The 26,627-nt window shown below is 47.7% G+C and overlaps 1 protein-coding gene and 1 long non-coding RNA gene across 2 annotated transcripts in view; one reads left to right on the forward strand and one right to left on the reverse strand.

Moving 5' to 3' along the window:
* AOX1 (aldehyde oxidase 1) overlaps positions 1-22,259 on the reverse strand; it is a 74,123-nt gene extending 51,864 nt beyond the window's left edge. The window contains 7 exon segments of the mRNA NM_001081990.1: positions 408-497; positions 1,485-1,546; positions 6,244-6,370; positions 8,506-8,614; positions 11,717-11,813; positions 14,310-14,367; positions 22,109-22,259. Of these exon segments, the coding sequence (NP_001075459.1) occupies positions 408-497; positions 1,485-1,546; positions 6,244-6,370; positions 8,506-8,614; positions 11,717-11,813; positions 14,310-14,367; positions 22,109-22,153 (588 nt within the window). The 5' untranslated portion in view covers positions 22,154-22,259.
* Positions 21,141-23,049, forward strand: LOC127485683 (uncharacterized). The gene is made up of 2 exons (XR_007912611.2): positions 21,141-21,740; positions 21,869-23,049. It is a non-coding gene; the product is annotated as an uncharacterized lncRNA (long non-coding RNA).
* Positions 23,050-26,627: the final 3,578 nt, after the last annotated feature.

Consider the following 26,627-nt stretch of genomic DNA (forward strand, 5'->3'; position numbering starts at 1 on the left):
GAGGAGGCGACAGCAGCACCAGACACAACTGAGCGAGGATGGCTCCCTGAATTGCCCCCTCCCATCACTAGCTCTGCCTGTTTTCCCTTCCCTTGACATCTTCACTTTGCTCCTGGCCCTTGAAAAAAGACTTGAAAAATGCTTTTGAAAAAGTAAGCGACAGTAGGGATCAATGTGTTTTCTCTCCTGTAGATAGAGGTATTTGAATGGGATTAATGTCTGGAAGAAGGGACACAGTTGCCAGGATAGATTCCTGTTTTATTAGAGATGGAATGACAATGAGAGAGGGAATGTTTCAACACAATTCAACCTGGTCACCTAGGGCAGCCAGTTTTTCCTCCTAAGAGAAAGTCGGCCCCTTCTTATGTCATGAAAAAAACCTTCTAACAACTTTACATTTCACTAACCTGATTTTCTTCCTCAACTTCTGGCAATCCATTTATTCCTTGATCCAAACAGCAAAACCCATTTTCTTTATTTTGACAGCAGTCAGAAGTCTAATGAATGAAAACACAAATCCTCAAGAATTTATTGCTGATTCTGCTAAGTAATAGATAAGGTGAGTGACTCCCAGCTGAAACATAGTATAGAATCAGTATTACTAGATAGCATGAAAGAGTGTTTTGCATCTAAGCTAGTATAAATAAAAAATGAGCTTATAAGAAATTTTGAAGAGTGGCACATGGCAATAAATACTAAATATTAATAATGATTACTTGTTGATATATAACATTTAATATTTTAAATATCACAAGTTTTGTAGTCATCCCTCTGTTTTTGTTCCATGATGTACTGATTCCATAGTTTAACTTCTAAAGTTAAATGTGCAGTGCCAGCATTGCATATTGAAGCACCAGTTTGAGTCCTGATTGCCCCACTTCCAGCCCAGCTTCCCGCTAATGCACCTGGGAAGGCAGTGGAAGACAGCCCAAGTACGTGGGTCCCTGCCCCCATGTGGCAGACCTGGATGGAGCTCCTGGTTCCTGGCTTTGGCCAGGCCTACCTCTGGCTAATGCAGCCATTTGGGGAGTAAACCAGCAGACGGAAGATCCCTCTCCCCCATCACTCTGCCTTTCAAATAAACAAATCAATCTTTTTTTAAAAAAAAAAAGATAGATGGAATAGGAAATTGTACGATATGGTGACCACATGTGTGCATAGCACATGTGCACAGAGGGCTACAGGAGTGTGGGTGAGATCCACACACAGAGAACAGGAAACACCTCTTGGAAACAATGACCTGTAGCCAATATCTAAATGTTCCAGGGCTCATTATGTGACTGTATATGACCATCATTCAAGCTTAACGAATGGAGGGTAAGTACCCTGGACAAGATCAAGTAGCAAACAGCAGTTACAGAGCTTGAGATAAGAAGCAGCCCTGTATTAGGGACAATGGCTATTCCATCATTATACCCGTCAACCCCTATTGTTTGGTTTCACTGGAGAAAAATATACTCAGCCACAGGATCCTTTCGACTTACTTTACAGAAAGTCTTGTATGCCTCAATTATTGGCCTGTATCCAGTGCAACGACACAGATTACCTGAAAGAGAAAGACTCAGCTCAGTTGACCAAGAAACCTGAATAGAAGCAACCTGCCAAAAGCATGATGGGAATAAGGATTCCATCTTAAAAGGCATCTTTGGCATTTTAGTTATGTGACTTACAAAGTCCGATTTTTTTTCATCAGTTACTTGGAATATTTAGTTAAGTCTTGAGGCAGATTTTAACAACTCAGTCATTGGCACTTCCTCTCCGTGACTAGTTCTATGCCCTCTGCACATGACAGGTACTCAAACAACATGATTCCAAGCCAAAATCTTTCTCTACAGTCACATTTAAGAGCTAAGCTTTATTTTACATTATAGATGTATTATTGATGATAAAAAGTTGTACAAACCTGTCGCTCCCCCTCTTCGTGGAGGAACGACACTAAGCCCTGCCTAGGCTTCATATCCGAGTCACGGCACCATTATGTCGCTCCCCCTCTTCGTGGAGGAACGACACAGGACCCTGCGCTGTTCTTTCATCTGCTCGGCCCTCCCCGGGTTTGCTGCTGGTTCTTCCCGGGTTGGCTACTATCCCTTCCACCTCCGTGGAAGGGCAGTTCCCCCTGGCCGCATTCCCCACTTCCGCAGGGGAGCGGCACACCGCCGGCCGGCTTTCTCGGGGGCTGCACGGGTTCCCTTAGATGTTCCCCATAGATGTTCCTGGTGCATGCCGTTTCTCTCCTCCTTTATGGTCCTCCTCCGCCAATCCCAACTCGGCTGAGTACGCTGCTCTCCAATCAGGAGCAAGTCCTACAGTTAATTGGTTGAACTGGAGGCAGCTGTGCGGAAGCTGTTTACTTCTCTCCCAGCGCCATATTGTGGGAGAGCAGATGCATAGAATAAGTCCTAATTCGAGCAACTTAGTCTAGTCCGGATTGCTCCCCACAGATCCCCCTTTCTTTTTATTTTTTAGCGTTGATACGCGCCTGTCTTCGGTGTCCCGCGGCACACACTCTGCTCTACTTGCTAGAGCTGCCACAGGCTCTTACAAGTCCTATCAATCAGGAAAACCGAATCCGGGTCCTCTCTTCGCCATTGTGAGGAGGTTTTTAGGCGCTGATGCGTGCCTGTGTTCGGTGCCCTGCAGCGCATGCTCTGCTCTGCTCTGCTAGAACTGCCTGCAGGTGTTTACAAAACCTATCAGGCAAACCGAATCCAAGCCTTCTCATTGCCTTATTGTGGGGGAGACTTATTAGTGTTGGTTCGTGCCTATCTTCGGTGACCTGCAGCTCATACTCTGGTCGAGCTTTGCTGGCGCTTACCGCCTTAAATCAGGCAGACCGAATCCAAGCCTCCTAATTGTTGCATTGTGGGGAAGCTTTACTGATGTTAATTCGTGCCTGTCTTCGGTGACCTGCGGCTAGCCGCCCAGGTGCTCATCGCCTCACTAATCGGGCAGACCGAATCCAAGCCTTCTAATTGGCATGTTGAGGGGAGGCCTTATTTCTCTCTATTTCTCTATCTCCGGGCATTCCTATTTCTCCCATTTTACTTCTATCTTCCAGCATTCCTATTTCTCTTTTACTTCACTTCCAAACTTCTGTTTCTCTTATCCCTGCGGCTTTCCGGCACCTCGCCCCGCCGGCGGGTTCCCGGCTCTGCGCCGCTTCAGCCCGCGCGCCTCTCTGCGCGGCTTCCCGGCTTTGCGCGCTCCGCGGTCTCCACGCTTAACCCTTTCGCGTCTGAACCACGGCCTACGCCAGCGTTCCCTATCTATTCACGCCCCGTGCTCTCTCTGCACGCGGCGGCTTCCGCGAGTAACACAGCGTAGCTTGCGTCTCCGCCACTAGGATTCAATCTAAGTTCCCCGGGCTAGCCTGGCGAATTCAACCCAGCGTACGTCTCCGCCCCACGATTTGGCTTCCCGTCCTTTGCTCCCCGGGCTAATCAGACGGATCCCAACCTGGCTTGCGTCTCAGCTTCTAGTTTCAACTTTTCGCCCCCTATTCCCGGGCTAACTTGAGAATCCCAAAGTGGCTTTCGTATCCGCCTCGGCCTGCCCCCCGCGGCTTCAATTTCCCTAACAGTTTTCTCTACCCGGTATGTTTCCCCAAGCTTTCCTCCAACGATATTCCTCCCTCATTTCTCCTGGCCTCTCCCCACAGTCCGCGTCCGAGTCTGTTTGTTCTAGCTTTCACTTTCGCTTTCGACCTTAGAGATTTCTCCCAGCTTCCCCCCGTAGTCCGTATCCGAATCTATGCCTAGGCTTTCAATAGCTTCTTCCGGCTCCTTTTTCGTCCGGCTTTTCCCTAGGCTGTTTGCTAGTCTCTCTCTCCGATATTTTCCCAATTCTTCCCGGTCTTTCCTCCTAAGTTTCATATCCGTCCTAAGTTTCCTATCCGTCCTAGGTTTTCTATCCGAGTCAGGTTTCCTATCCGAGTCAGGTTTCCTATCCGAGTCAGGTTTCCTATCCGAGTCAGGTTTCCTATCCGAGTCACGGCACCATTATGTCGCTCCCCCTCTTCGTGGAGGAACGACACTAAGCCCTGCCTAGGCTTCATATCCGAGTCACGGCACCATTATGTCGCTCCCCCTCTTCGTGGAGGAACGACACAGGACCCTGCGCTGTTCTTTCATCTGCTCGGCCCTCCCCGGGTTTGCTGCTGGTTCTTCCCGGGTTGGCTACTATCCCTTCCACCTCCGTGGAAGGGCAGTTCCCCCTGGCCGCATTCCCCACTTCCGCAGGGGAGCGGCACACCGCCGGCCGGCTTTCTCGGGGGCTGCACGGGTTCCCTTAGATGTTCCCCATAGATGTTCCTGGTGCATGCCGTTTCTCTCCTCCTTTATGGTCCTCCTCCGCCAATCCCAACTCGGCTGAGTACGCTGCTCTCCAATCAGGAGCAAGTCCTACAGTTAATTGGTTGAACTGGAGGCAGCTGTGCGGAAGCTGTTTACTTCTCTCCCAGCGCCATATTGTGGGAGAGCAGATGCATAGAATAAGTCCTAATTCGAGCAACTTAGTCTAGTCCGGATTGCTCCCCACACAAACCTATCTATACAACTTAATGCGTTCAGAGATAAGTGTATTCCCTTGAAGTCACCTCCTTAGTCAATGCCATCACCATATTCATCACCTCTAAAAGCTTTCTCCTGCCATTTATTTATTTAGCTTCTCATTTGTTCCTTTAGTGATAAGAATACTTTACAGAAGATCCTTCATCTTAGCAAGTGCTGAAGTATAGAATACGGTACTCACAATTGCAGGAACTAGCATGTACTATTGATCTCTAGGCCCCTTTCATCTTGTACAGCTGAAACTTTGGTCCCTTTGGCCAATACCTCCTCATGTCCCCCTTCCCCAGCCCTTGGTACTCACCACTGCACCCTCTGCTTCCGCACATCCGACTGCTTTAGGTCCCTGATATAAGTGGAGTCTAGTAGTATTTGGTCTTCTATATCTAGCTTATCTGACCTAGTATAACATCCTCCAGGTCCACCCATGTTGTTCCAAGTGGGAGACCTTCTATGTCCCATTTATTAAAGGGAAAAACTCATTGTTGATACTCACTGTGGCAGTTATCAGTTTATTGCGGGGGGGGGGGGGGGAGGGAGGAAGAGAATGAGAGTTAAGCTTCAGTTGATAGAAAGCTACAAGGCACACTACAGCAGCAAAGGTAGTCCTAACCTTCAGAAGCAACTGAGAGCACCACTGATTTAACACTAACTCAAGAAGCCAGTGTTTCCCTCACAGGGATTCCATGTACTTCTTTCATCCCCAAGTCGGAGGTCTTAATTAAAAAAACAAAGCCATTGAGTCAAGCTCCTTGGGGATGGGTCCCAGGAATCTTTATGATTCATAAATTACCCTTAAGTACTCTACATTCTGAGATGCACCTGTCACTTGTGCAAGCCTAAGTAGGCAGAAGGTCAGTCCTTTGAAGTAAGTACCATCAAATGACCTCAGTCTCTTTGACTTCATGCTGTAGTCATCAACAGCTCTTTGATGCTTACTATGGTCCTAGCACCTACCCAATTAGAGAGAATGTGTAGAGAGCAGTGTGTAGCTATAACGATTCTCATTTTAACAATAAATGAATAATCTGGCTTTTTAATGCTTATACAAAAAAGCAAACAAGAAAAAGGAAGGAGACTCACAGATTAAAAGAAACATTAGAAATAGGGGTGTATCAGTCAAAGGTAATGTGTGAATCTGGTTTGAATCCTCACTAGAATGAATTGGTGGCATAACAGAATAAATAATTCTCCAACTCTCCATTTCTTTATAAAGTGGGGGTAATAATAGCATCTATCTTACTTATAAAGTTACTGTGATGTTTAAATAAGATATTTTGAATAGCATTTAATACATTGTGTGGCATGCAGTAGCTGTCCAACTTTAGCTGTTGCTGTCATCATCATTTAAAAATATACACACAGGGACAGGCAGTTAGCCTAGTGGTTAGAGGCAAAGTAAGACGCCCACTTCCTACACAAGAACACTTGGGTTCAAACCTACCTCTGGCTCTTGATTCCAGCCCCCTGCAAATACAGACCCTGGCAGGCAGCAGTGATGGCTCAGGTAATTGTTCCCACCACCCAAACGGGAGACCTGGATTGAATTCCTAGCCCTGGTCTGGGGCCATTGTGGGCATGTGGGGAGTAAACCAGCAGATGGGTGCTCTCTCTCTAGCTGTCTCTGCCTCTCAGATAAAAATAAGTAAATAAATAAATACATACACACATAACCTACCTCCAAGGGCATCAGCCAGCTGATCCAGAGTGGGCTCCGGATGGTTCCTGAGCAGTGCATACATGGACATCACCATCCCCGGGGTACAGAATCCACACTGGGTGCCGTGAAACTTGGCAATCCTCTCCTGGAAGCACAGAGGTTAGATATGCAGAACCCTGGATCCCACTCAGACCCACTGCATCAGAGCCTGCATTTGAACAAGAACCACGAGGGATTCGTGTGCACATTAAAGCTGGAGACCAGGTCTCTGAATGCTCCCCTTGTCCCACCTGCCTCCCACTTGTGGGCCTCTCCAGCTTCTGAGCCTCACTGAAGGCAGAGATTGTTAGCCTTTGGAATCACCAGGGGGCTTAAGAATCCCCAGGCCGAGGCCGGCGCCGTGTCTCAACAGGCTAATCCTCCGCCTTGCGGCGCCGGCACACCGGGTTCTAGTCCCGGTCAGGGTGCCGGATTCTGTCCCGGTTGCCCCTCTTCCAGGCCAGCTCTCTGCTGTGGCCAGGGAGTGCAGTGGAGGATGGCCCAGGTGCTTGGGCCCTGCACCCCATGGGAGACCAGGAAAAGCACCTGGCTCCTGGCTCCTGCCATCGGATCAGCGCAGTGCGCCAGACGCGGCGGCCATTGGAGGGTGAACCAACGGCAAAGGAAGACCTTTCTCTCTGTCTCTCTCTCTCACTGTCCACTCTGCCTGTCAAAAAAATAAAATAAAAAAATAAAAAAAAAAAAAAGAATCCCCAGGCCGAAGCGGCACCCTAGGCAAACTGCCTCGGAATTGCTGGGAGGCACAGGCTCTTCGGTTCCCAGGGGGTTTCAACGTGCAGCCAAGGTTGTGAGTCACAGAGATAAAGGAAGTTCTTCAGAGAAATGAACCAAAGGACTCCAGTTGAGAAATGAACACTTCAAAATCTCCAAGTATTTCTTGAGTGCCTTTTACCGGCCTAGTAGTGTAGGAATGCTCTAGTTCATGGCCGTTTACAAAGTTCCACTGTTAATCCAAGTCAACAAGGAACTATCGCCTTTATTTGCCCATAGAATTTTCCCCTTAGCAATTTCTCTTTGGAGAGCAACTTCCAAAAATAAGTCCCTTTTGGGAGCTGTCTTCTGGCAACACGTGGCAACGAGAGCAGGAGTTACGGAATGAAGGTGTCTGTAGCTCTGTGTGGCTGAATCTCACAAAGGTATCCTGGCAGAATGCTCTCCCCCTAGGACTAGGTAATAAGGTTTCACAGAAAGCAAACAGACCCAAGATTCCTCCAAGCAGACAGAAGACAAGGTTTGGCCATTATCTGTGTTCCTGCTCTCTTTTCCCTCTTCCGTCCTCTCTTCCTCACTAACCCTTGCTAGACTACTACAGACAGGTAGCAAGGTCATTTTTGTAGGCAATGGATGAAGGATTTAAAGAAATGAGGAGTCTGAAGGCAGCTTTCTGCTGGCGGCAAAAGCTCTACCAGGTGTTGCTTTAGGAGAAAAGCCTCAAGATACCATGACAATTCTTACCACGTGTCCAGTGAACAAGCTCACAGTTTAATAAATAATCCTTTTGGTGGCTAAGATTGTCATTCAGCTTTAAAATTATGTTACTTTCCACTTTGTAAAGAACAAGAACATTACCTCCTTCCCTGTACCTGGCTTTCGCTTCTCTGTGAGTTTGGAAGATGTCACACAGACAGGTCCCTTCTCATCAGAAGACAAAAAAATTGGCGATGTCAGGGTTGGTTTTCCTCATCTAGAAAAAGTCCTTAGCCTTCCAAAAGCATCTTTCCCACCTTAGTTAGTGACTGGGCACCCACACTGTGGTGGAATGAGAAGGCCATGCCAAGATGGCTGCTGGCAAGCGAGCGTCAGTTACTCAGGAACGGCTTTGAAACCCACCTGGTAACAGAGCCTGCCTGGCAACAGGCTGTGATTGGTTAGGGCATAGACCACCCCTTGACTGGATTGGCTGCCTTGGCTGTATAAGCTGTTGTACCAACTGAAATAAATGAGTCTGCGGGCTGCTCGCCTCTGGCCCGCTTTCACCCAGCTCCCGGGGTCTGTGTGGTGACTCCACGTGGGCCTCTTGCCCCCACCACGCTCCTCCTCTCAGAACGAATCCTCTCAGAAGAAATCCACCTCACACCACACGTCCCACTGTGGCACCCTTATCATCAGCAATGACCAGGCGGCAGGGCCCAGACTGCTGCTCTCGGAGTCTCAGGGACTCGTTGTGTCCTTGATGATTTCTGAAGCACGGACTCCCTACAAGGAAGGGGCGCAGCTCACCTGGACAGGATGAAGTCGCGTTGTGGTGCTTCCTATGCCTTCCACTGTAGTGACTGCCGCACCGTACAGAGAACAGATGGGGGTCAGACAGGCATTGACTGGGTAATGTCTTCGGGTTACAGAGAGAAGCACAAATGAGAAATTGCAACGTATCCAGTGGGAAAGAGGACAGAGCACTCACTGAGCACCCAGCAGGGCAGGTTTCATACGCGGTCCCCAAGCTTTGCACACACATTCCATCCTTAGCTCACACCCATCTTACGGGAGACTCTAAGGAGAAGAGTGATTTACTGAGGCTGAAGTAGCAGTGGCAGGATTAAAATTAGACCTCTTCACTTGAATTCCAGAATCATGTCCACTAACTTTGTTCTTCTTGAATGGAGGACTGGTATTCCCTAGTCACAGGTGACCAACCACCCACCAACAGCTTAAGCCACCTTCCAGGCGGAGGATGGACCAGGGACTGATTGTGCAATAAAATGGACTTAGTGTCCTGCTTCAAAAGCAGCAGTAGGGTGAGGACACAGTATTCAATCCTACAAAGCCACTGCCAGAGGATATCCAAGCAAAAATAACTCCTAAAATGTGCTCATTCACCAAGTGAACCACAAATGGCCAATAGATACATAAAAGGAAAGTTCAATCTTGAAAACCAAGAAAGATTCAAATCAAGCAATACGAAATACCATCTCAATCAAAGAGAACAAAAATGTTTTCAAAATTATAATATGTATTGTTAGCAAAGGTGTGGGAAAGTGGGGCTCATCTTCTGCTCACAGGGATGCAAACTGAGCTCTGCCAGAGCTGGGAGACATCCTGCTGAAAGACATAAAGTCTTTGGAAGGCACATGCGCTTTCACTCCACAATTCCACCTCTGTGACTGTCTCGCGAGGAAACAGCCATAGACAGAAACATGTCTCTAGGAATGTTCAGTGATGTATGGCTGATAATAAGAAAAGCTAAAAATAATACAAGTGATCACTACTTGGGGATTGATTTTGGTAGCTCCAAAAGATGGAACAAACACAACAATAAAAATTAGATCAATCTGAAAACATACAAATGAGAAGTTAAGAAAAATATGCAGGCTTTTAAACAGTACACATAGTAATTTTATACATGCACATATGTACACACACACATATGTACACATATACACATATATACACACCCACAGAAATAGACATGCAAAAGAAATATTGAAAGGATATTTATTTAAAATAGAAGTGGATACTTTTTGGGTGTCTACTTTGTGTTATGCAGTTTCCAACGCAAGGATTCACTGATGAATATGACAGATAAAATCTCTGTCCTTGTAAAGGGTATATTTGTTTTCAAAGAGGAGAATATATATGTGTGTATATATATATATATACACACAGATAATTCATGCATATGCATACATATGAGAATATTTCAAAAATTTCATGGAAAATGGAATTTAAAATGAGTTTATTTCGGTTTACAAAGTTGAAATCCATACATAGTTTTTCTACAGCATGCTTTTTCCATGAACTTTTTAAAGACCCCTCATATGCATGGGTTTCTAATGCTTTTCTACCACAATAAACTTATACTTACTTTCATTTTTCACAAACTTTAAAATAAACTAACATAGGCCAAGGTAATAGAGAGCTGTGAAGGTGAGGTGGGGCCCAGCTATTTATAAACGATCAATGAAGGTTGAGAACATATTGGTTTTGCTAAAACCTGGATGATCTGAAGGTGGCAGGCACAAAAGGCAGAGGGGTGGCACACACACACACACACACACACACACACATACACATTGAGCGGAGAAGGAATCTGGTTTGTGCACAGCAGAAAGAGGGCAGAGAGAGACTGTGAGATGGAGCAGAGTGAATGTGGGGATACAGGATTATTTAAGGTTAGAGATAGGCACAGGCCAGGCAGGCAATGACAAAGCTTCAGGGTAAAGGGAAGAAGTTCGAGTCCTGACTCAATGGCCATTGGGTTTTCAGTTCAGATGTAGGAAGTGGTAAGAGATCACCACTTCCCTCGCATTCTAAAATACAGACAACTCATATTTGTCACATCATCATATTTTCAAAAAAATATCACCAGATGCTGAGTGAATAAGAAACTGAGTTACACCAAACTGTGTTACATGACAAGCCCTTCAGCTGCCCACATCCCTGAGACACAGTGTTCTCTTCCTGTGGTGAAAGGAGGGGGAGTCTTCCTAGGACCGAACAAGGAGAAATCAGCCCAGCGTTCGACACACTCTCCATGGCGGCTGACGTCACAAAGTGGGACTGCATTCTCCACAGAGCCTTCCCTGCTAGTTCACGGAGTGCTGGGGATTGTGCCCAAAGCCAAGGGCAGGGAAGGGGAGCTGGGAAAACCTCTCCCTACATGTGAGCTTTCAAAGAAGAGTGGTGGAGACGTGGAAGGCAGAGGCACTCAGCCTTTGCGGAAGACAGGGAAGCTGCCACCCCCTAGAGGCGGAAGGTAGGGCAGCATGGCTGCCAGAGACCTCCCACAGCACGCCAGGGGAGACAGCAGAGTAACAAGCCGGCAGTCAGGCTGTGGAGCAGGGAAGGCCCCCTCAGCGTTCAGAAGGCAGTTCAGTCCCAGAAGGAAGAGGGAGACAGAGCGAGAGCGAGCGAGCAAGCGAGCGAGAGACATTTAAAGCCTTGAGAGGTTTCCAAAGCTGATAAAAGACAGCAGCCCACAGCTCTAAGGAACTTGGCAAACTTCAAGAAGGATAAATGCCAAACAAAAAGAAATGTTAAGCACAGTGGGAAGCTGTTGGTGGTTTTTAAGCAGGAGAAAGATACCACTGCATTTGTGCTTGAGACGGAGCTCTCTGGCTCTTGTACTTGAGAAAGTGCTGTGTGGGAGCAGGGAGACAGTCAGCGGCTGCCACAGTGATACCAGAGTGTGATGATGGCTCGGTGCTCTATCAGCAATTACTCTGCCTTTCCTGCCCAGACAGCAGAGGGAAGCAGGCAGCCTTTTCAACTTGCGATGGGCAGTTCTTTGATCATGTGGTACCCCAGTTATGGTACCCTTTTTTCCTAGCCATTCATATTCCTGGGAAAATATGTCTGGATCATCATTGTACCCTCAGTGCCTAGTGTAGTTCTTTTCATGGACTAAATACTCAATATCTATTCACTAAATAAATAAATAATGCAAAGCTCAAAACTACAAAAATTTGACATTTCTGGATTCTGCTACAGGTACCTTATTTTCTTGGTGACGGGGTTGTATCTTGAGATCATCACTGTGCAGGCCCCACAGCCTCCCCCTCCGCAGCCATACTTGGTTCCTGTGAGTCGCACTGGAAGAAGTGTTGTTAAAGAAAATGTGTTCTTTGTAGCTCTCTTTCTAGAATAGCCCTTACCTTAGCAGAGAGCACCATCATAGGCTCTTAAATGTATACTTAAGTGCAACACATATTTATCAGATGATATACACCTCAGCTGCTATTATAATACAGAAGCTGTCATATATAATCTCATACATTCTTCATTTCCTTCTGTGTGATATCATGTGTCCTCCATTTGAAAAGAAGGGGACATTTTTTGCCCCCAAAATGGGGCCATAGTGAAAAAAACAGAAAAGCCTATGATCCGAACATTTGAAGCTATGAGTATACTGCACCTATCCATGTCGGTACTGAAACACAAAATCAAACACTAAATTACAAACCACTCTCGGAATAGCTGCATCGCATCAGCCACGTTTGCCATGTTTCTGTGCTTTTCAGTGGCAGAGACTGCTACTTGTTCTCAGATAATCATTCTCTCATTAGCCCTTTAGAAACAAAACCTCAATTTTCAGCTACACGCTTGGCTACCCAGAATAAATATTACTTCCCAGCCTCCTCTGCAGCTCGGAGGGTGTGCTGACAACGTTGTCATGGACTGATGTCGAGCTTTTAATAGGGAAATGTCTTCCAGGGAAGAACCAGGCCTCCACCTTCATCCTTTGCTTCTTCCTGTTTGCTGGGAGTCAGATACCATGGCTGGACCTCATTTAGTCATTTCTGTGAGAAGGCAGCTGCAAGCTGAGGATGCTGAGGCAACAAGAGAGAAGGACTCCCTAACTTGGCTCCCTGCTATGTTGTGACATGATTCTACTAGTCCTGATCAACCTACCCTTGGACTGCTCCAACCTACCCTCGGATCAACCTACCCTTGGACTGCTCCAACCTACCCTTGGATCAACCTGCCCTTGGACTGAGTATGACAGGCATGGAATTGCATCTCACAGGGAACCTCCCACAGGGAGGGTAGGTAACTAACCAAGGGACCTACTGTGCTTTGAAATCAATCATCCTTTGGTGCCAGAGCTGTGGCGTAGTAGACTAAGCCTCCTCTTTAGCACTGGCATCCCATATGGGTGCTGGTTCTAGTCCTGGCTGCTCCATTTCTGATCCAGCTCTTTGCTAATGGCCTGAGAAAGCAGAAGATGTTCCAAGTCCTTGGGCCCCTGCACCCACGAGGGAGACCCAGAGGAAGCTCCTGGCTCCTGGCTTCTGATTGTCGCAGCTCCAGCTGTTGCGGCCATCTGGAGAGTGAATCAGCGGGAAGACTTTCTTTCTGTCTCTCCCTCTCTCTGTCTGTAACTCTACCTCTCAAATAAATAAAAATATTTTTAAAAAATGAAATCAATTAGCCATGTTTTCATTAAGACCCTGCCTCCTATGTATGGCTCCCCAACAAAGACTTAGTCCTTGGAGAGGCACCGAGTCCCTGGCAATCCCCAATGGCTGAGATCTTCAAGGTCCCTTAGTGGACCAACAGTCTAGAGCCCTTCCACCAGGTATCCTCTACCAGATGTGCACTGGGTTCTAATGGCTACCTAAGCCTTTTCAAGCTCCCTATCTCCTTTAAACACAGGTATTTCTCCTAATAAAGCCCTCACACATTTAATCTTATTTTTGATGTCTGCTTCTTGGAGAACCTGAATTAACACAATGAGAACAAATCAAACTTCTATCTTCTAATTGTTTACTACTATGGGGTGGGGGAGGGCGTTTAGTCATTCACAGTGAACCAAACTATAAATTTATATATGGGTACCAAGGATAACCAGAAGGTCAGTGTTCACTGTTTTCACATCCAAAGATCTTGAATGACCTTCAGGAACATACCCGTGATGTCTGAAAGATAGTTATTTCTGATTTTAGACTCATATGCTCTATGGGGAATTTTAATTTTTGTCAGAGGAAAAATGTACAGATTCCCATTGCTCCATAATTCTGTGTCTAATTTAAAACAGTCTACATCCCTCCGGAAGCTCACTGGAGTTCATGCATAGCAGACGAGAATCCATTCCGTATATGGCTTTTATTTAGAGAGTTTTCCCAGGGAAACATTTTCAGGCTTAATTTCCCCATTTTTGTTTTACTTTCATTTCAGGAGACTTCTGTGCTCACTTCCCCTAATGGGCCCGGTGATTAGTCCTTGAAGATACAGTGTAAATATTGTGCATCTTAATTCTAATGGATGCTTAATGAAGCCGTTTCAATATCCATTGCTTTAGTTCCCATGGCTTGTTTCTCCATTTTACACAATATATTTAGTGCCAAAACAGACAGCAGATAGAACCCAGTTCTTCTGACAGCCATGACTGCACACTGGCAATAAAACTAATAGGCAGAACTTTCTCAAAGATGAACATAAAATCTTAACAGCAGAGGCTATGTCTCAGTGTGACTGCAAAAGGTACTTGCAATATCGTCTAATGAGGACACTGAAGCTACATACATAGATACACACACACACTCACATACACACACACACACACACACACACTCCGCAAAGGATACGCTTCTTCCTCAGATATGGTAGCAGCATTGTTTCAGGATCAACTTGTTTTTCTACTACCTGTAAAAGAGGGAAAGTAAAAGTTGTGCGCATACATTTGAGATGGCTAATGTACTATTCACACTGTTCGGTTCATGGCAATTGGAAGGAAATGCACATCAATGAGTCACTTTCATGCTTGAGGAACACCTGTGACGTACAGAAATCCCTCCTCAAGTGTAATCTCCTGCTCCATCACCCCTGCGCTACTGTCCTTGGTCCTGAAACCATCACCTTCTCTAAGGCAGTGGTTATTTCTATTAGCAGGAACCCTAGTGACTCAAACAGTTTGTCCAAGAAAGTCTGAACGTGGGGCGGGCAGAGGGAAGATGGGAAGAGGGAAGTCATCAAGAGAACAGAATGGGGTTGCCCCCCTTCCAGGCCAGCTCTCTGCTGTGGCCCGGGAGTACAGTGGAGGATGACCCAGGTTCTTGGGCCCTGCACCCCATGGGAGACCAGGAGAGGCACCTGGCTCCTGCCATCGGATCAGCGCGGTGCGCCGGCCGCAGCACACCGGCAGTGGCCATTTGAGGGTGAGCCAATGGCAAAAGGAAGACCTTTCTCTCTGTCTCTCTCTCTCACTGTCCACTCTGCCTGTCAAAAGAGAGAGAGAGAAAGAGAGAGAGAACAGAATGGAGAATGGAGAGCAGGAATGAGCCTGAGAGAGAGAGAGAGACTGAGATCTAGTTCAGAGCTGCTAGAATAGAAGCCTCTGATGCATTAATGAAATTAATTTTGAAAAGACTTATTTTGCTTACCATGTTCAAGTAATTAGTTTCCAGGATGAGACCACACCATGGCCCCGGACTCAAAGAAAAAAGGCAAAAATAAAACGTATGTGCCCTGAGGCAAGGACACTTACAGCAAGTTTGTGTGGGGGCGCAGTAGCACAGCAGCAGCCGAGGGGGTGGTGTGGTTGAAACGTCATGTTGGTTAGGTTTTCCTAGAAATCTGGGATTTCTCTTAGAGTCACAGGACACACAGAAGCATAACTTGCTTTACAACTATAGAAACTGAATTTGTCTTTCACCATGTGATCATAAGTTTTCCTTCTGAAAAGTAGGTTAGAAGGCTATTGTGGCCGGCGCCGCAGCTTACTAGGCTAATCCTCCACCTAGCGGCGCTGGCACACCGGGTTCTAGTCCCGGTCAGGGTGCCGGATTCTGTCCCGGTTGCCCCTCTTCCAGGCCAGCTCTCTGCTGTGGCCAGGGAGTGCAGTGGAGGATGGCCCAAGTGCTTGGGCCCTGCACCTCATGGGAGACCAGGAGAAGTACCTGGCTCCTGGCTTCGGATCAGCGCGGTGCGCCGGCCGCAGCGTGCAGGCCGCGGCGGCCATTGGAGGGTGAACCAACGGCAAAGGAAGACCTTTCTCTCTGTCTCTCTCTCTCTCACTGTCCACTCTGCCTGTCAAAAAAAAAAAAAAAAAAAAAAAGGCTATTGTAGAGCTGCCTCCTTCTATCCTAACTAATTATACGCCAGGAGAGTGAGGCAAATGCCAATTTCCAAGGTCAGATTTGTGCCTTACAGCAGTCTGCAACAGACAGGTGTGAGTTTGTGCAGGTACAAACTATAACGCAAGAAAAGCTGTAGGGCCCCTCCCAGACATCTGCAACTTGACTGGCCCTTAGATGGGACTATTTAGTTCCCAAACTTGCCCCTTCCTCTTTCTCCATGACATTTGTAATAGCCCCATGATCTGCTGAGTCATATAAGCTTAAAAACCTGAACTATTTTCAGTATGTTCTTGTTCTTCAATCTGCCACAATCAGTGTCACCAAATCCTGCCACCTTCACCTCCAAAATGATTCTGTAAATACCCTTTGCTTCTGCTGTCACTGTCTGGAATGGGCCCTTGGCACCTCTTGCCTGAGCAATTCTAACAGCTGTCTGACAGGCCTTCCTGCCTCTGCTCCTGGCATCTGCAACATTGCCCTCTGCACTGCTGTAGGGGAGACTGCTCTAAACTCCAAGCCTGACTGTCTCACAGATCAGCCTAACCCCAACGCAGCTTCCGTCTGCCAATGGCCATGCTGGGAAGCTCTCCATCACCCAGGGGCTGGTTAAAATGAAACTCCTCTGAAAGCAGAATTTCTGGGAGAGAGAAGCAGAAAATGAGCATCTTCACTGAGCACCAAATGGGTCTTAGATGAAATTAAATTCGAAGGGCCAGTGCCATGGCTAACTTGGTTAATCCTCCGCCTGTGGCGATGGCATCCCATATGGGCACCGGGTTCTAGTCCCGGTTGCTCCTCTTCCAGTCCAGTTCTCTGCTATGGCCCGGGAAGGCAGTGGGGGATGGCCCAAGTGCTTGGGTCCCTGCACCCGCATGGGAGACCAGGAAGAAGCACCTGGCTCCTGGCTTTGGATCAGCGCAGCGCCAGCCATGGCAGCCATTTGGGGAGTGAACCAATGGAAGGAAGACCTTTCTCTCTGTCTGTCTCTCTGTCTGTCTATAACTCTACCTGTAAAAAAATAAAAAATAAAAAAATAAAAAAAATTAAATTCGAGAGTTCCTGGAGTTCAAGAAGAAATTCAAACTCATTGGCAAGTCTGCCTCATCACCGCTTCCCACTGTACCCGTGTATCCTGAGCTCAGGTCACAAGGAAAAACTGGTCTGTCCCAAAAGTGACTGCCCCCCTTTTTTAAGGATCTGGCAAATATTTTTTTTTAATTTCCAGTCTCTTAAAAGTCGACAGACTCGCTTAATAAAGCTTTATGAGTACACCAACGTTGAGCACAAACAGTCAGATTAAGTGCAGCAGCCCAGAGTGATGGGACCCTGAGTGCCTCAGGTGAGTGGCAGCCCTTGGCTGACAGCAGTGCATGGACTGGGTGGTGGGCGCTGCACCTGCCCCTTGCTTTCCAGGCGTTACTGGAGAACAATCAGCATGATTCAGCAGTCTTCAGCAAACATCATCCATTTAAAGCAAGCACACTTTCTACAATAGTGCAACTGGAAGTGCCTGGCCCTTCCCTCCTCACTACACTGCACACAGGTTCCTTCAGTACTGACCGTGCCGCTCCTCTCCTTTCTCAGTAGTTTGCCTGCTTTTTTTGCAGCTCAGGTGTTCTCTGCCGAGGGCTCTACCACCAATACCTCCATCCCCACCACCTGCTCCCAGTAGCCATCTTCCTCTGTGCTCCTTCAGCCGACAGTCTCAGCTCTTTCGTGGCACCTTTTACCAGGGATCATCATCATTTGTGTATAAACAAGCCTCTCCTGGTCCAAAGAAAAATCACCTTCTGTTATTCTACTTCCTGGCAAACACAGAGACCAGTGCTGGGGAGTTATCAGAGGGACCCAGGAAATGCACAACCCGAACGTAACATGGACAGGTTGCTGTGCGAACAGCAAGGAGGGAGGAATCATTTCTCACATATGACAGTACCCAAAAGAAGGACACCAGACAAGTCCCTGATGGCAGGAACTGTGGCTGTCTACGCCAGCACAGATTCTCTTTCCTGTGGCCTAGAATTGGGAGGAATATTCTAGAACTCCAGCAGCCATCTTAGGCAGCAGGCCACACATTCATGGTGGCAGAGGGAGTAGAAGGAGAAACGTGGGTCCCAGGTGATACCATGGAGCTTCTTCTGGACAAGCCTCATGGCCTCTACTCCCAGATATCCTTGCAGAAAAAAGAAAAATGACGTGGGTCTTGTTTGAACCACTGTGAAAGTTTATGCTGGTGCAGTTGGAACCAATCCTAATTCATACATGTGATAGCAAGTGGTGAGACAGGATCTCAGTGGCCCACAAGGTGAAGAATAACATTTTAGGCTTGAAAGATATTTGTATATTTGGAGAAGGAAATGACGGAAGAAGCAAGCATTGTTTGTTTGGGAACTTTCTCCAGGAAACGTGTCAGGAGATTAGAGTCTGGCTCAAAGAGCTCCTAGATTGGAACACACTTCTTTCTCTTGATCTGATGGCTGCCACAGTTGGAGGAGGGGAGTAGGAGCAGGGATCTAGCAAGCGTCCTGTCCTGGCAGCTCCTGGGGTGAAACAGGGAGGTTAGAATTAAGATGGCAGCTGCGGGTGGGACGCGAAGGGGATGGGGAACAGTTATTTTCATTGGCTCTGGATTGGGAAGATGATGCCAGGAGGACTTGACTGCCCTTGTCCAGAAGCAGGGTCACGGTCACCGCGTGTTATCTCAGCACGGCCTTGGGTATCACAAGGGTGGAACCCGTCCCGCTGTATCTCCCTCAGTCCCTTGGAGAAAGTCCAAATTCACATTGCGAAAGGTTAGGAAATCACTTTCCTCTGTGTTTTGCTGAGTCAAGCTTGAGGGAGCCTTGCCAGAGGCAAGCCGGGAGCAGAAAGGAGTCAGAAAAAGGAGACAGGGAAGAGAAAAGTGGGGGGATAGCGGAAATAAGGGAGAGGAGTGCATGCGAAATGACACAGCTGCAAGGACAACGGGAGAGAGAAGCACATACTGTGGGGCTCAGTTAGTGCACAAGAACAAGGACCCACAGCAGCTGTGGCGACCACCAGGGAGGACCGCTCCCCGAGCTTCAAGCTTGCTCTCAAATTCATTTTGCTGTTGGTCCTTCCTGCTTAAGCTGCCTCTACCAACTCTACTTTCCTCCAAATCATTGCAGCCATCCCAACAAGCCCAGAAATTTCCTCTTTGCCTAGGAAACCAAGGACCCCAGGAAACACCAGACAACAGACAGCTCTTTCCATCCCGAGTACCAAGACTCAACATTTGTTGAGCAAATAGTGCTAGGTGACTACTTCTCAGACCTCTGGATTCCTCTAGGCAGCTTCTGGTTCGACTGTTTTCTAATCCAGATTAGAAAACATGGGTGCTTCCTGGGAGCAGGCACCATGAAAGACACTGCCCACGGAATTTAACCTTCACCCCAATACCATGGCACCAGGGTATCAGCTCCTTTGTGCAGAGGTGAAACACTGAGGCTCAGAGATACTAGGCACCTGGCCTGAGACCCCGGGGATGCCAAGTGGCAAGGCAGATAGTGCAGGATTCAAACTCACGCCACACTAGTTCCAAAGCCCAAAGCTTTTGTTTGTAGACTTCACTGCCTCATGGAATGGCATGCTTTAGTTCCTGAGGGGAGAGTGGCATCTATGGTATAAAGGGCTCATGGGCTCTCCCTCCCTTAGACTCCGTGTGAAGTGGGGGGGCCCCTGGAAGACACTGTGTCTCTCAGCAACTAGGTCCCCAGTGAACACGCACCAGCCTTGCCTCAGGACGCTCTTAGCTGCCGCCTGATGATAGCTTTGGATGGTCTGCAGAGATTTTACAAAGAGCATAGACCAGACGCCAATCATGCCGTCCAGAATCTCCTACTTGCCTTTTAGGATCCCATGCAAGTTTTTAACCCCAGAGGTCACTTTCACTTCAACACCCCTTTTCTGGGGCCAGCGCTGTGGCGTAGCAGGTAAACTTGTGGCCTGTGGCACCAGCATACAATACAAGCATCGGTTTGCGTTCTTACTCCACTTCTGATCCAGCTCTCTGCTTACTGGCCTGGGAAAGCAGTGGAGGACTGTCCAAGTGCTTGAGCCCTTGCCACCATATGGGAGACCCAGATGAAACTTGGCTTAGGCCTGGCCCAGCACTGGCCATTGCAGCCATCTGGGGAGTTAACCAGCAGATGGAAGGTATCTCTCTCTCTCTCTTCCCCTCTCATCCTCTCTCTTGTAATTCTGACTTTCAAATAAATAAGTAATTTTAAAAGACCCCCTCTTCTCTAGTGGTTTTCTGTCTTGTACTTTTCCCAACAGCCCCTCACCCTCTGAACCACGGGCTTTATTCTACTTCGATCTGTGCAGCAATCAGGCCTGCTGGTGTTAAAGCACGTGTCTCGCAGAGAATTGGGAAGAGAAGGGATGACCTGACTTCTTTAATGAAGCAATTGCAAAAACTGAATCAATACCTCTAGATCACACGTTTGGCCCATAGATAAGAACCAGGTTATCTATTCTTACAAATCAATAGAGCACAAAACTGATGTTAGCTATTATGTTTAAAATCCCAGAACAGTTTGGAAGCGGGGGGGGGGGGGGGGGGGAGTCATTAAACTCAAACCACCAGTTTCCTCATCAAACAAAACACCAGAAGCTACAAGCTCTAGTAATGTGGCCTCTGCCCATGTCTCCACCCCACCAGCCTATCCCGTAAGCACACAGAAATCCTTCTGCCTCAGGACTTCTGTATTTGCCATTCCCTCTGCTGGGAATGCTCTCGCCCCAGCACCTTGCCTGGCTGGCTCCTGTTTCACCCTCGTCACTGCCCAGGTGTCACCCTCTCCGAGACCAACATCTCCAGGCTCAGCTCTGGCACAGCCCTGTGCCCTGGCTTTGTTCTCATTATCCTAGCCCTTATCACTGTCCGCCATCACACATGTCCATGCACCTATACACCTGCCCATGTCCTGTGCCAGCAGCAACTCTGTCACTTCTGGGGTCTGCTGTATCCCCTTAGTCTGACCACTGTGTGGCATGGCGTGGACCCTGACAAACAGCCTGAAAACTCATGGCCACTGTTGATGAAGTGAGCGGTAGCCTCTCCTTTAAAGAGGAACCAAGTCGCTGAAAGCTTTTTGCAATGAGAGTTCCGGCTGGAACGGAATCTTTTAACCAAAAGTAAAAAAAATAGTGTTGTGTTTACTGTTTTGTCATACTTAAGAAAACAATGCTATAATATTATTCACTTCACCTCGCGCTCCTATTCCACCCTCACAGCTGTCCTGGGTGGGGCTCTTCCTGGCCCCATCACAAAAAGCAGGAAAAATGAGCTCCTGTTACCCAGGGCAGAATCCGGGCAGCAGGGGAACCGGAAGTTTTTGTGAGGCGGGGAAATGTACCATGGTGGGGGTGGGGGCGGGGAGGAAGGGCCTCTTTAAGGAAAATAACAGAAAACCACGAGCGAGCGAGCGTGAGATTGGTCTGGGAGCCTTAGAGCAGGTCTCACAAGATGCCTAAGCCTGCGTTAGCTTCCTCGGGGGTCAAGCAGGCACCAGGCAGAACTTAGCCAGAAGCGGGGGTCGCGGGGGGCTCTGAAGGCACCAGCGCCGGGCAGGGAGATAACGGGTATCTCCACCCTTGCTGGGTAGCGAGTTCCTGAGGAAGCCCCGGAGCCTTCCTGCCGCGGCGTCCCCCATCCACGTGCTGTCCGTGGGTCGGGGGTTTAAAGGATGAGCCTGGCGCCTCGCGGACCCCTGGAACACAGGGCCCTGCCTGCAGCCGCCCCCCTCCCGGAGGAGGGGGGTTCTATAGAGCCAGGGGTCCGCCCCAGGGCCTGGCTGTGGTAAGCTCTGCTAGCAGCAAGCTGTGACTTTGGAAAGTTGCAATTTGTTCGTGGGAGCGGCTGGCACAGCTGCCTCTGGTCACATCCCGGGGCTACGCAGCCCTCCATCCACCCAGGTCGCTGTCGGGGTGTTGTTGCAGGAGGGCGTTCCTGACATCCGCTGGGGTTCTCTGAGACGGCGGGCTCGGGACAGCCGGCCTTAAAAAGGGATAAAATGGCTTTTGGGGGGTTTTTTCTTGTTTAGGGACAGGGTGGCGTTGCAAGGCAGCCAGTGCGTCGTGGAAGAAGAGGAAAAGGGAACATCTGGAAGGTGGCGGCCCTAAGACCCCGGGGCAGTCCCGGAGGCGCAGGCAAAGTCCTGTCCATCACGGAAGCCTGGCGCGCGCTCTAGCGCCCCACGCTCACGGACCGAAAGTTCTCGAGGGGCCAACGGCAGGGGCCGACGGCGGGCCCACGCGGCGGGCAGCCCCGCGGGCGCGCTCACCTTGCGGCCGTTCACGTAGAAGAGCAGCTCGGGCGCCGGCTCCATGGTGACTGACGGCTGCGCGGGGCGCACGGCGGAGAGCGGGGACCGCGGTTCCGAGGAGCAGTCCAGCGGACAGCGAGCGTCCGCACCGAGGTTCGGCGTGGCGAGTGGGCGGCGAGGGAGACGCCGGGATAAAACCGTGCGGCGCCGACGTCAGCGCGGCGCTCCCGGGGGCTGCGGGCGTTGGGCGAACCTGGCCCTGACCCGGTCACCTCCCGGCGGGCGGTGCTCAGAGGCAGCACCGCGCCCTGTGGCCTCGTGCCAGACCTCGCGTGCCAGACCTCGCTGTGGCCCTCGTGTTTTATGACCTCGTTTAGACGGGATTTGTCCCTCCCTCCGCATTGTGCCTGCTGTGGGCTTGCATGCTTCATTGCACGCAATCATTTGTTCCAGCTTTGCAGGACGGATGGTTCAATGGCTTCGCCTTACAGGTTGAGCAATAATCCTTAAAGCTTGTTTTTTAAAATCAGGGGCTATTTTGACATAGTGATATCGCTTTTTATTTTTTAAAGATGTTATCAGTACTTACAGCTATTCAGTTATGGGATAATGACTAATTAACCACAAAGTTTATCTGGTAAATATTGAGATGTAGGGTCTGTGGCATAGCCCGTAAAGCTGCGTCCTGAGTCGCAGGCATTCCCTATGGGCGCCAGTTCGAGTTCCAGCTGCTCCACTTCTGATCCAGCTCTCTGCTATGGTCTGGGAAAGCAGCAGAAGATGGCCCAAGTCCTTGGGCCCCTGCACCCACGTGGGAGACCGGGCTTATGCTTGGCCTAGCTGTTGTGGCCATCTGGGGAGTGAACCAACAGATGGAAGATCCCTGTCTCTCCCCCCCCCTCTGTAACTCTGCCTTTAAATAAATAAATAAATAAAATATTTTCAAAGAGTGATGTAAAGCATTTTGGGAAATTCTGAAAAGCATAAAAATACAAATCACCTGTAAGTCCACAACTTAGAATTTATCACTGCCAACTTTTTGGTAGTATCTTTCCGTTTTTAAAATTTGGAGTAGGGGCCGGCGCTGTGATGCAGTGGGTTAACGCCCTGGCCTGAAGCACCGGCATCCCTCATGGGCGCCAGTTCCAGACCCAGGTGCTTGGCGCAGCTCCGGCCAATTGGGGAGTGAGCCATTGGGTGGAAGATCTCTCTCTCTCTCTCTCTCTCTCTCTCTCTCTACCTCTCCTCTCTCTCTGTAACTCTGACTTTCAAATAAATAAATAATGGCCGGCGCCGTGGCTCAATAGGCTAATCTTCCGCCTAGTGGCGCCGGCACACCGGGTTCTAGTCCCGGTCAGGGCGCCGGATTCTGTCCCGGTTGCCCCTCTTCCAGGCCAGCTCTCTGCTATGGCCCGGGAGTGCAGTGGAGGATGGCTCAAGTGCTTGGGCCCTGCACCCACATGGGAGACCAGGAAAAGCACCTGGTTCCTGGCTTCGGATCAGCGCGATGCACCGGCCGCAGCGCGCCGGCCGCAGCGGCCATTGGAGGGTGAACCAACGGCAAAGGAAGACCTTTCTCTCTGTCTCTCTCTCTCTCTCTCACTGTCCACTCTACCTGTCCAAAAAATAAAAATAAAAATAAAATAAAATTAAAAAAAAATCTTTAAAATAAATAAAATTTTAAAACCTTTAACTCAAATGAACTCAAACTAGTTATTTTCTGGGTTCCTTTTCACATAGCACATTTAGAACATTTTTCCGTGTCATTTCATTTTCATAGACAATTTCCAAAAGTTCTCCTTAAGAGAAAACGTAATAATAATGGTAATGATAATGATAACCCAAACTCCTGGCTGAGACGTAATGATGGTCAGCATGTTGCCATACTCCCTTATTTCTTTTGGAGTGTTTTAAAACCAAACCCAGACACATTTTATTCCTAAATACTTTAATATACACACATTTCTCTCAGACTCCATGGCACTTCCAAGTGTCTAACGGTGTCATGTTTTACACTTGGTTTTTATCTGTTTGACTCAAACAAGGGCTAGTCAAGGTTTATGCTTGTGGTCTCTTTACAGCCAGAACAATCTCCTCACCTACTTCCCCTTTCCAGTACTGTGAACGTGTCCAAGAAGAAATCAAGTCAGTTGTTCTATAGAAAGAAGTCACATTTTCAGGGCCAGCACTGTGGCATAACAGGTAAAGCTGCCATCTGTGATGCCGGTTCGTGTCCCGGCTGCTCCACTTCCAATCCAGCTCCCTGCTACTGACCTGGGAAAAGCAGCGGAAGATGGCCCAAGTTCTTGGGACCCTGAACCCATATTGGGGTCCCAGATGAAGCTCCTGGCTCCTGGCTTTGGCTCTGCCCAGCCTGGCTATTGAGGCCATATGGAGGGTGAAGCAGCAGTTGAAAATGTCTCTCTCTCTTCCTCTGTGTAATTGCGATTCAAATAAAACAAACCTTTTTTTAAAATGGTCACATTTTGGGGGCTGGCGCTCTGATGCAGCAGGTTAATGCCCTGGCCTGAAGCGCCTGCATCCCATATGGGTGCCAGTTTGAGACCTGGCTTCTCCACTTCCAATCCAGCTCTCTGCTATGGCCTGGGAAAGCAGTAGAATATGGCCCAAGTCCTTGGGCCCCTGCACCCATGTGTGAGACTTGGAAGAAGCTCTTGGCTCCTGGCTTCAGATCAGCACAGGTCTGGTGGATGCAGCCATCTGGGGAGTGAACCAGCGGATGGAAGACCTCTCTCTCTGCCTCTCCTCTCTCTGTGTAACTCTTTCAAATAAATAAGTAAAATATTAAAAAAAAAAAAAAGTCTCATTTTGAACCTGGTTAATTGCTTCTCCCTGGTGTAATTTGTTCTCTCATCCACTTATTTCCCTGTATACTGGACATTATTATCTAAAATGTTGAAAAAAATCAGGTTCAATTTTGGAGTATATTGCTGCACATCAGGAAGCATATGATGTTTGATTGTTTCTTTCTTAATGATTGATCAGTGGGTGTTATCCCTTAATGACTTTATCCATCAACATCTCACCTGGTGGCTTCACATCCACTTTTGGGCTTTGCCTGAGCAATTATTATATTAGGGAGTTGCAATTTTTCTAATTGTAGCATTCTTTTTGCATTCATCACTGGGATTCTTTTAAATGGAACTATCCATCTTTCACTACAGCTATTAACTATGCACAAACTAAATTTGCAACAGAAAAGCAGGGCTTGTATTACTTTCCCTTAATTGAAACATTTTCAGCATTTTGAGTTAGCATCCTAATAACCTCCAGTAGTATCCAGTATGTTTTTGCTTATTTCTTTCTTTCCTTTAAAAAAATCTTTAGGAACCTATGACTATTTTCTGTAGTTATTGCGTTCTAATCAACAACGGTTATCATTCTTAATAATGCTGTTTGTCCAGTGTTGGGCCCATGGAAACAGTTTCAAGTTGGAATACTTCCTTTTGTATTATTACATTAGTTTTTAATAATTTCCTCACTTTCCCGCATAATAAAACCTACCAGGCCTCTCTTGTCTGTTTCCTGTCCTACACTTGGAATCAGCTATTTCTCCAAAGAGCGGTGGTTCTTTTAAATGGGTAACTGCATTTAGAAACCAGAATCTGGATACCAGAGATTCTCACTGTTAATGAGTTGTCATTGTTTCTAGACATTTTCAGTGGATGGAGCTAAAAAGTACAAAATGTTATAGAGAGGTGAAAATGCAAGTTCACACTGATAGTGCTTATTAAAATGTAAGATCGCAGAGGTTGTTTTCATCTTCTTGGCTTTACAATTTTCTTATGTGCCAACAGTCTTGGTTCTAAATCTTAACAGTAATTATCCTGTCCAGAGATCTACTTCAAAATAACCACATCAATATCACAAAAGCAAAATGATGAGTGTGTGAAAGCTTAAGATTTTACAGGTCTTTTTTTATCCCTATGGTCTACCCTACTAAAGCTGTCTATTCAAGCTACTTTTTTTCACATTATGTATCTGTTCTTCCTGTCACCAACTTGATAGAAAATTTTCATTCAGATTGCTTTCAAATTAACTGTACCCTACTGATGATTGCTTAACTTATTCCTTTGTTTGTTCACTGTTGTTGCTACAAACTGTGCCCTGGCCAAATTTTTCTATTTTTTTTTTTTGTAAGGGAATTTTTGGCATAATTTTCTAAAAATGGGACTGCAGGATTGAACAATAAATGCATGCTATTTTGTTGGATATTGTCAAAAAGCTTTTCCATAAGGCTAGTATTATTTTGCATTCTTCCAGCTATGTTTAAGAATCAACTTGGGTTACAAAGGAGCATTCCCAACTGTCAGAACCTAGAAACTTGGAGACCTCTGAGGGAGGGCAGTGCTTCGCTATGGTTATACCTCAGCAGCTGGGAGCTGAAATTCAGATGGGGGGCAGCAAGGATGGTGCTGTTACCTCCGGAGCCTGACCAGTAGGCCTGAGGCCTCTGAGGAAGGCGCACAGTCCAGCTAGTGGTGGCAGCTCCCAGGGAGCATAATGAGGAGGTTTT

Source organism: Oryctolagus cuniculus, chromosome 3, assembly GCF_964237555.1.
Source record: "Oryctolagus cuniculus chromosome 3, mOryCun1.1, whole genome shotgun sequence".
Taxonomy (NCBI): Eukaryota; Metazoa; Chordata; class Mammalia; order Lagomorpha; family Leporidae; genus Oryctolagus; species Oryctolagus cuniculus.